Here is a 10,783-nt window from a genome sequence, read left to right as displayed (position 1 = left end):
ATTAAAAAATAGAAAAAATGCTTAAAATAAGCATTGATATCCTTTGAAATTATATATTAAAAAAAAATCAAATCAAATTCTGCCAAGCCTGCATGCAAGCAAGATGATACACGTTCAATCTGAACTTAATAGAAATCTCAGGAGTAATAGGGGTTTAATTCATTTGTAGTAATGAATGTGAATGCAGCCACTCTCTTCATATCGTGCAAACCTTGGTTGTGCGCCTTGGCTCTTATTTTCCACCTGTTCTTGAACAATTTTCCAATGTTTTAGGCACAAACTGCTCTGTTTTCCAGTTTCCATTTGCTCCACTTTCCACTTACTGTATCTCCAAGAAACACGGGTTGGTTGGCGATTGTCGTTTTTAGTGGATAGTACAAGCAGGGGGGGCTGGGACAGTTTGTATAGTGGGGTGCGGAGAGCCATTGAACCAAACTGTAAAACCTTTATATGATGGAAACAACTTCAAGCTTCAGTGCCCCCCTGCCCCCTAGTTCTAGCAACTGTGAATACCAGGAAGTATATGAATTGAGAGGGAATCGGAGAAGAGCAATAGAAATAGTGAAGCAGCAGGAGAAAGTGATTTATGATGAAAGGTTAAAAGATCTGAATATGTTTCATTTGGCCAAACGATGACTCTTGGAGAACAAACATGATGAGCAGCTGCGGGTAATCCTGCAGGGTGCAAGCTCCAAGGGGGGCAGTAATTTGTTGGGGTGGTTTAAGGGAGTGTGACTGCCATTACCAGGATGAAATTTAAGAACAAGAAAATGTATCTGTCTTAGAGTTTTATACTGCTGCCCATCTGGGTAGTATCTGGGTGCCTTCTGTGTCAAATCAATAGCAATAGTGAAATCCTTAGTGGACTTCATGGCGTCTCTGGTACTTCTCCCTTTTGTCGGGGGGTCAAACCTCTGCTTGGAGTAAAGGGTTTTTTTGAACTGTGTGTGTGTTTAGAGGTAGATTAAAGTTAAGGTGGTGTATCAGGGAAAACTTCCTGTTGGTGGAGAGTATTCTACTGGAGAATAGTTTCCCAAGGGAAGTCCCAGAATCTTTATTGCTTGCAGTGTTTAAAACAGGACTAGATAAAGCCTTGCTGGATATACTGCACACTACCAGTCCTGTACTGACTGGAGGTATAGGTTCATTGGCATCTCTACCTGCTGTGTAATTATTTTTTTTTTACGATATCCTTAACCCTTCCAAAAAATTGGGCTTGTTTAGTCTGGAGAAGAGACGGCTGTGCAATTTAAGTGCAGAGAAAATTCTTACAAGGAGGAGGGTGAAAAATTGTTCTCTTTAACCTCCGAGGATAGGACAAGAAGCAATGGGCTTAAATTGCAGCCAGGGCGGTTTAGGCTGGACATTAGGAAAAACTTCCTGTCAGGGTGGTTAAGCACTGGAATAAGTACTAGGGAGACTGTGGAATCTCCATTATTGGAGGTTTTTAAAACAGGTTAGACAAACACCTGTCAGGAATGGTCTAGTTATTACATAGTCCTGCCTTGAGTGCAGGGGCTGAACTAGATGATCTCCCAAGGTCCCTTCCAGTCCTACATTTTCCTGATTCTGTGATTCCAAACATGAATTTATGTTCCCCTCAGTAGAACAGATTGGGCTCCTTCAAGATCTTTGTTTAGTGCAGAGGTGGGTAAACTATGGCCCGTGGGCCACATCCGGCCTGCGGGACCGTTCTGCCTGGCCCCTGAGCTCCCAGCCTGGGATGCTAGCCCCTGGTCCCTCCCCTGCTGTCCCCCCTCCCCCGCAGCCACACCGCCACCGGGGCAGTGATCTAGCCCACTGCTCATGTCGGGCAGCGCGATGGCATGGCTGGCTCTGGTATGGTAAGTGGGCGGGGGCAGTTGGATGGGGGTGGGGTCCCCGGGGGGCAGTTAGGGGCGGAGGGTCCTGGGAGGGGACGGTCAAGGAGCAGGGGGGGTTGGATGGGTCGGGGGCCCTGAGGGGGGCGGGAAGTGGGAGGGGGTGGATAGGGGACGGAGGCCAGGCTGTTCGGGGAGGCACAGCCTTCCCTACCCGGCCCTCCATACAGTTGTGCAATCCCAATGTGGCCCTCAGGCCAAAAAGTTTGCCCACCCTGATTTAGTGGATTCATCTGTGTAGGGGGAGCTGTCTTTGTGTGCAGGGGGTGATTGATAAACCCGTAATGATCAGCTGCTGCTCTGCCAGCTATCTACAGCAACCACAAGCCCATTAACTCAAATAGCAAGTTCATCTTCTATGGCCAGGGATTTAAAAATCCAGCCAGGGCAGTCTGACATCTCCACACCCACTGTCAACCACCGAACGTAGCTAAGAAGTAATTTGTCATTCCTGCTAGATGACTGAGGCACCCGGCCCGCCTGCTCAGCCCCTTTGCATGTACTCATGCAAAACTGTAAATGGGGAACGTGCTCATTAAAAGGACATTATATTTGTGCTTACTGTGCAAGGAACAAACATTAGGAACTGGCTGGCCATCCAGTTTTTCTGCTGATCTGGATTTTGTGGCGTAGAAGGTTCCTGGTTTGGGACTAGCTGAAGTATTTACTGTATTAATTATTCAGAAGGAAAATATGTAACTGTGTTGTCACTGTACAGCAGAGAAGGCAGCCATGGGAAATTATGAACTGGGTATATTTTGAGACCATAAGAATAAATCATGTTTGAAAACTTCTTGTGGTGGTTGTGTTGTCCCCCTCCTCTTCCTTCCCCCCCCCCCCCCCCCCGTTGACTGGATGTAAAATTGTAACTCTTCCGTCATAAACTCTATTAATTTTTTCAGTGATATTTTAAATCAGCTAAAGCAAACCAGTGGATGCGGAGTCAAATGGATAGGCTCCCTAGTGCTGAAGTACGGGAGCTTCTGGGACACAGGCCTGAGAGTCGAGATGTAGGTTCTAATCCCAGCTTTGCCATGGACTCACTTGGGGTGCGCTGCTCCCCTGTGCAGAGAGCTAGCACAAGGTTTAAGCAACAGTTAAGCCCTCTGTGCAGGGGTGAACTTCACTCTGTGCACTGATCATTTAACTTCTCTGCACCTTGATTTCAAACAAAATAAGTGAGACTTTCCATGCAAACTGCATTGCATTTGTGCTGCATCCCTCATTCTGCTGTCTTCGAGCCTGGAAATCATTCGGGACTCAAAAGCAAATGGAGGGGGTCTAAATTTAGATATGACCTACCGGGAGCAAGTATTTTTGCTTTCTTCTTCCTTACTTTTTCTTTTTAAGTTATGCATTAAAATAAGCATGTAACTAGATTCTCCACTGAGCCTTGAATGCTTTTAATAGCAGAGAGTACGCTCTATGTATACTCTGTCTATTTCAAACGTATCAGGGTTTCCACTGAGTCAGAATGTGTATCAAAAAGCTTGTTTCATCTTCAGAGTGACAAAACAGCCAGTGCATTATTGATAGCTCTAATAACAAACACAGAGTCTGTGTATCACAGCAATTCATCATTCTGACACTTCCTTGGTGCCTTCCCTCAGTTCAGCCCAAAGGGAGGAGCTTTCAGTGACAAGGAAGCAGAACTCCCCCCCCCCCCCCACACACACACATGGAAATCTATCAAACCGGCTAGAATCATCACTCAGGGATTAGGATTCATATCTTCTACCTGCTCATTAAAAAGTTTGCTCCAGCAAACTGTGCCTTTCTTTTTCTTAACTGTTCCCATGAAAATATCTAATTCATTCTGCACCTGAAGCCATAGACTCCCCAAGAGAGGAGAATCTAGCAAGAAGGAGGGAGATGTTCTTTGATATCAATCACCTGCTGGAGATAGCAAATCCGTTGTTCGTACCATATTCCATCAGGACTTGTTGGCCGGAACGTTAGCTCATGTTCTCTCCATGCCCCAAGTCGTGTCAGAAACAAAACAATAGTAAAATGGATTAGTTATTTGATTCAGATGCTTTGGGGGAGGAGGAAACCTTAGCAATAAACATAGATCTTACTTGCATTTTCAGGAATGCATCTGTATCTGTGAATCTCCAGTGTGTTACCTAATTAATGGGGAAAAGCAAAGTTTAAAAAATAATCCCCTGTCAACAAAAGATGGGAAAGGATAAGAGCTGTATCTGAATTGCAAGCTCATATTTGCTGCTTAATCTTGACCTGTAGAGCTGAACCAGATTCCAGTCATGTGTTTCTGTTGGTCATGTAGTGTTGGCTTCTGGAAGGAAGTGGAAGATCATGAAGGAGGAAGGATGATGAAGAAACCATATCAGAGCACCAGGGAGAGATATGGAATTTGTTCGTGAGCTATTTAATGTGTGGGGTGAAAAAATCCTTTGGCAGCCCATGTTGCAAACTCAGGAATCTTAAAACTGATTCAGAGTTGGCAAGCAATAAGTGTGGTGTTTAAATGTAACTGAGCTAGTGAAATCAAAGGGATAGCCACTTACTTAACACATAGTTAATACTTAATATTGCATGTTAACAATGCTTCATATTTTGGGCCCTGAGCCAATGAAGTACTTAAGCATGTGTTAACTTTTATGCCCATGAGTCGATTCCTGGGTGAAAGCCCCATTGAAGTTAATGGGAAAACTCCATTGGTTTTTTCCAATGGAACTACTCATGTATGTGTGTAAGCGTTTGCAAAATTGAGGTTTTAGATTGTAAGTTCTTAGTAAAATATAGAAAGATGTGTCCCTTACCCAGAGTTCCCAATAAAAGGCAGTCCTGATCCTGAATAGCCTCTGGGTGCTTCTGTAATCCAGATATTTAATATTAAATGCATGCGCAGTTGGCTTCCCTTCTCTTATTCACCTGTCTTTCAGTGCTCACTATTGGTGGACAATGCAGATTTCGTCCGGCAAAGACAGTAATCACCATATCTTCACCACCATCTCATTAGCCTTGACTTGGGTTTTGGATCTCTCCATAGCTGGGAGTTGCTTTTCCCCCCTCTATGGCAGTTCAAGTATGGAAGGATTTCCTGAGCAGATGCTTATAGTTATGCCAATCGGGGGGGGAGGGGGGAATGGGCTATTTTGTGATGCAGACACTTCAGCTCGGCCATGAAAGAATTTGGGAGGACATAGTTTACAGAGAGGGATTGATCTCCAAAACTTTGGCGACGGACATCTGGAAAGAAAACCGTGAGCCACATCGGCTGGTGTTCATTTGCATAGTTCTTGACTTCTGTGGAGCTACAGCCATTTACCCCAGCTGAGGATCTGGTCCAGTGTTCGTGTCTTTGTAGCTGAAATGGTTGAGCAGCTCCTGCTGCTCTAGGCTTGCATGGCATCCTTGCCACCAAATGTATATGGCTGAATTTTCAAAAAAAGTGCGGACCCAAGCACTGCTAGCAGAGTGGCTGCTCGTTTTGTGCATGCAATGGCATGTATTTAGGCTCATGTATGCACCTCATCCTTTCTGTGCATATCTTTGTATATACAATTTAAGAGCCTGTTTTTAAACCTACCCCTATAAAGTCAATGTAGCTCACTCAGCTATCCCCAATCAGAAGTGTTCCACGTGGTGAGAAAACAGCTGCTATATTGTTACAAGTTGCATTATAAATACTTGAATAGTTAACTAGTTCTGGTTTTTATTCTCCCCTCGGAAGCCCGAACTTTGGCCCTATCTTCACATGATTCGTAGTGGCCTCAGGAATCATTTCCCACACCGAGGGAGTAATTCACCCTTGTGTTGGGGCCACAACAAGATGTATGCACCATTTAAGCCCCTCTTCTGACCTCAGAATAGGGCTTAAGTGGTGCCCAGGCCTTGTGGTGATGGCTGTCTCTGCACAGGGATCCATTTCATCCCTCAGAGGGTAGCATGTAGCTCTTAATTTGATGATGTTCTAAAGCGCATTGCTTCATTTATGTGCTCTACCCTACAATTTAGAATCGGCTCCTCCAGTGGAGAAATAAACCTTGGAATGCCAAGTGTTTCGATTCCTGGCCTCTTAAAGAAAATGCCTCGAGGAGGGAATTTTCTCTGAGAAGCTGGCTGAGCAGAATTCTCCCCAGTAGACATGCACTCTGCATGAGCAGAGAGGAGTGGAGCTGCATATCTGATGTGTTGTCTTTGCTGCCCCCAAGCGATTTATAATGTTGCTTTGTGTCAGAACCGCACAACAGCTCCGTGCCCATAACGCATGTTTCATCGCGCTTGGCAGCTCAGAGAATTCCATACGCAGAGCTACCGTTCATATGAACATGGAGAGCTGTCATCTGGAAAGCATTCCCAGCTTGTGCATTTAGACATAGAGCTTTCTCCATCCCGTCACAGTGGGAGGCTCTTGCTGTCAGTTGCTAGAATCAAACTGTCCTGGGCCAGGTGTTGGGGCATTCTCAACCAATCATCCAAACGTGTAGAACTTGCTCCTTCTGGTGGTCCCTGCCAGTGTCCAGTGGTCTTTGGGCATATTGCAGAGCTAACCTGTTTACCCTTGGCGTTTTGGTTCTCAGTAGTCTCACTAAGTTGCCCACTTGGAGAGTGACTCATATTTGTTGATTTGAAATTGAATGTGACTCGCTCAGGTGCCATGGCAACAGGTGCCATATAAATAATGTAAGCTCATAAAACACCTTCTGTAAATTATCACAGGGGGAGGAAGTTTAATACACAGTGAATTCTTTGCACTTTGCTGTAACTGAATGTATTTTAATGTTAGAATAATTGCTGCACTTATGCTCATCTGAGGATCTCAAAGCCTGTTAATTCACAGTGAAGCCTTATAGCTCAGTGAAGCAGACAGTATTACGCCATTTTCCTGGTGCTGAGAGATGAAATGGCTTGCTCACGGTCACACAGCAAAACCAGCAGGGAAGTTGGAATTAAAAACTAGGAGTCTCAACTTCCAGCGCCCCTTTTTTTGTTACTAAATTCCAGTAACACTGTGGCAGTCAGAATTAAATCCTGAAAAGGAGATGGCTGGATATTCCGTGTGTGTGAGAGAGAGAGAGAAATAAATAATTACCTGACTTTAAAATGAGCACATTGGTGTCAGATGCACGTACAGCTCACCTACATTAGTTAGGGTCTAATCCAACAGCAATAAACTTCAGTGGAAGTTGGATTGGGCCCCTGTTGAGGATGAAATAGTGCAAACCACAGAAGTTATACAGAGGAAGAGAAGAAAAATAAATTCCCAGACTGGGAAGAATTTAAATAGTTATAGCTAGAGAGCAGATACAAAAAAAGGAAGAGATTTTTCCCTACTCGTCTTCTCTATCCTCCCACCCACCCCTCTCCTGTTTAATAAATATCAATTAAGCTCTGAAAAATTGTAAAACATGGGGAAAGTTTCCTCTTCTAAAAACCGGAGTCCTACATTGACCGCTAATATTTTACTGTTAAGAAGCTTCTTAATCTCAAACTGACTTTGGGTTTTTCACTAACCCTGCAAAGCTTGTCGTTCAGGCTTCTCTATTTTCCAGATGGGTCAAAATGTAACCTGCAGCCCAATGTTGCAGAATACTTAAGGGCCCAATACGACGAAATGCTGAGCACGCTCAACTCCCATTGACTCAAACGATCAGCCCCTCAAGGCATCAAGCCTTAGTCTGGTGGAAGTTTATGGATATAAAACTTACCTGTGCAAGTCTCCCTCTAAACATTCAGATTCTTCACCTCTGAGAAAGGTGGGGAGATGTTTTAAAACTAGAATTCAAAGTACGAGACATGACCCTGACACCAGCAACCCTGCAATGGACAGATGAAGGAAGGGGGGGGGATAGTTGGTTTCATAGGTTTATTCCATTTCTAATTTCTGTGGTTCTGTGAATTGCACAAAGGTAGGGGGATTGAAAGGTGGGCAGAGGGGGAGTGATGCGGTTGCTACAAGGCTTTATCAACGCTAAAGAACCATTTTAACAGATTTGGGAATCTATTGCCTGTAACGTGACAGTAACTGACACACTGAAAGGTCTAACCTGGCAAGCTGAGTGGTGCTTTCTAAGGTTATAATAAAAACGGCCTCATTTTTTTTTTTTTTGGTCAGCTGAAGTCATCCTAGCTGTTCTAAAATTATCTGCAGAACGCAGAGGCACATACTGAGCTGTGCATTAAAATGTCAGTAGGCAATCTGTCTGTCATGCACCCACCACCGTGGTGTCTGTTACTCAATCTGGGGTAGCACATAAACTAAGGGCTGGGGTCTCATTGTGCTTCATGATGTACTGAGCTTCTGGTATCCCCTCTCTTTGGATTCCCTTGGTGCAAAATATTTAAATAGCAGCTGAGCAAAGCTAAAACTCAGCTCAGCTTGTTCTTACAGCTTTAATTCCAGGACAGCTGTAAATGAGTTAAGCCACACAAGGATATCTACCTGGCAGAGCGCCGTAAGCTGGCTTTCTATAGCTATATACTTTTAAATGGCTGCAGGATTACTCTGATCACAATCCCCACCTTTATGAAAGGTATTGCAGGACACCTGAGAGAGAAGCCCAGATCCTCAGCTAGCGGTATAAATCAGCACCGCTCCACAGACGACGTGGATTTACACCCACTGAGGTTCTACCCTGGAGACACTGAGAAATTGAGCCCAGTGCAAAAACTGGGTGCGAAAGCTTGCAAGAGGAAGTGGCTGGGCTCCTCTGTGTGTGAACTGAAAGCAGGCAGGAAAGGAGGGTGGGGGGAGGGAGGTGATGTGTTCTTACAGCCAGCTCCACTAGGCTTGCAGGCAGGAGATTAAACCACAGATGGTGAGTGAGTCTGAGAGTGAAGAGAAGAAACTCACTCAGGTCTGATCCCTCAGTATTCTCCAACAGCCCTTGCTAAGGGAGTTGGTTGGGTGAGGAAAGGGAAGGGTAACCCAGCAGGGCTGTTTTAACAGAGAAATCACTGAGTTAAATGCTGGATAACAAGCAGAAGGAGCTATTGCAGATAAGGACAAGTGAAGCCGAGGATGTGAAATCGTGTCTGCTGCTGAATGTACAGGAACTGGATTGGGAAATGCCACTGCTGCTGCAGTGAACAGGAATCAGATGGTTACCTGCTCCTCCAGCTCCTTGGTGAGCCCCAAATGTTCTGAGGGTCTCAAATCCACTGTTGGTAGATGACCTTTGGAGCGCAGCATGAGCAGCGGGTACTGTAGTCTGGATGAAGAGCTCGAGGATTGTTTTTTCACAGCCAAGACCACCTTCTTCAGGAGTGCACAGAGCAAAGCCCCTGCCAAGGTAACAGCTTTAAAACTCTCTAAGGGGCCATGTTGGATGTAGGGTGGAGCATTCTCCTGAGCAAGGTGCAAAAAAAAAAAAAAAGGTCTCTGTGTGCATGCGTGTGTGTCTGCAGGTGCCAGGTTGAGAGTGAGATCATAGTCAGGGTCACAGTCTGCTCTCAGAATGAGGGGGGCATTTACTTACATCTCTCACTCTCTGGTAAAGTAGATGGGAGGTCTTTGCTCTGTTGCAGTGGTTCTCACCTTCATCTATTCTGCCACTCCCTTTTCCATGGCAGGATATGCACCTGTACCCTCCAAAAGATCCCCTTCCCAGTCATCCAAGATCTGGCTTGAAACTCTTTGCCCCCCAAGGCATCAGAGCCCTCAGGCTGAGAATGCCTGTGCTGTTACATGTAACGCACAACATTGCAGATCATTTTGATTCTGAGAGGCATGTTATGGTGACAGCAGGTTTTCTACAGTGAATGGGCTAAATTCATCTCAGGTCTAATTCTGTTGACCTCATTGGAATTACTTAAATGGACAAAGTTAATCCCTGGTGTATGTTTAAAAAGAGAATGTTTGAGTGTGTTTACAATTTTATCCTGCCTTCAAAACTATTATCGGCTAGTAACACTGACAGGACATAGAATTGCTTATATTAATGTACACATTTAAAATCAACCCTTCGAGAATCTGTAATCACCAACCAGCCCAGGGTGTAAAAAAGAGAACAGAGGAAAAAGCTGTTACAGAAGTAGAGGTTTTACACAGGAAAAAGAACCCTAAAATGTTCACAGATCACACGTTAGGTAGGAAGTGTGCACTGGGTCACCATTTTCCTCCACTGCAGCAAAAAGTTTGATCTTGGCGGTGCTGTCGGCCTGAGAGAGGAAAGCACCATGTCACTGTAGCAGTTCTTCTTTTTCACTTAAGAAAAATGATTTTAAATGATCAGTAGTGAAATTCCACTGTAGGGTGCTGCCATATTTGCATGTCTGAAACTGCAACGTTATAATCCTCAGCAGGTGCTTTTGGTCTAGTCTTTCTCTGTGGTGCCCCCCCCCCCCAAAAAAAAAAAAGTCAGCTCTGAGTTAATCTGAAAGTGTTTGTTTGTTTTTTTTTTACAGGCAGGCATCATCCTGTTGAGTGAATTGGTTTGTGCGACAGTCCCTTTATTATCCGGTGTTTTTTAGGATATCATTTTACTCATCTGAAACTTTTTTAGAAATACTCCCTTGGGTTTTAACATGGGACATCCCCCATTAGTAATCTGTGTTGGGAGCTGACAGCTAACAAACGTTTTTTTTTAAGAAAATGTCATTTGATTATCCATTTGTGTAGAAGACCTAAATATCTTTGTATAATTTTATAATATATATATATATAAATCCCTGTGTGCATTCAGTTCCTATTTAATTCTTTCTTCTGTGGAAGGATATTGAAATGCTACTTTTTAAATAAGCTTGCTCTTTCATTCACTGCTTTATCCTGCCATAATATGTGCCCATCACTGTGATATCTGGGCTCCATTCTAATGGATGTTAAGTGCACTGGTTTCTCCCCTCCATTGCTCTCTTCTTAACAGTGAAACACGGTGAAAGTTAAAACAAGTTCATGTCAAGTGATCTGGTATTACAGGTTTTTTGTACTGTGGGAA

The 10,783-nt window shown here is 44.2% G+C and overlaps 1 protein-coding gene across 1 annotated transcript in view; it reads left to right on the top strand.

Annotated features, from left to right (window-relative positions):
- Positions 1-8,663: 8,663 nt before the first annotated feature.
- Positions 8,664-10,783, top strand: part of RASSF5 (Ras association domain family member 5) — a 48,690-nt gene continuing 46,570 nt past the window's right edge. The window contains exon 1 of the mRNA XM_084611242.1: positions 8,664-9,139. Within this exon, the coding sequence (XP_084467368.1) occupies positions 9,038-9,139 (102 nt within the window). The 5' untranslated portion in view covers positions 8,664-9,037. The remainder of the gene's footprint in view (positions 9,140-10,783) is intronic.

Source organism: Lepidochelys olivacea, assembly GCF_965140295.1.
Source record: "Lepidochelys olivacea isolate rLepOli2 genome assembly, chromosome: 21".
Taxonomy (NCBI): Eukaryota; Metazoa; Chordata; order Testudines; family Cheloniidae; genus Lepidochelys; species Lepidochelys olivacea.
The sequence above is the reverse complement of the archived record's forward strand: the minus strand, read 5'-3'. Positions and strand labels throughout refer to the sequence as shown.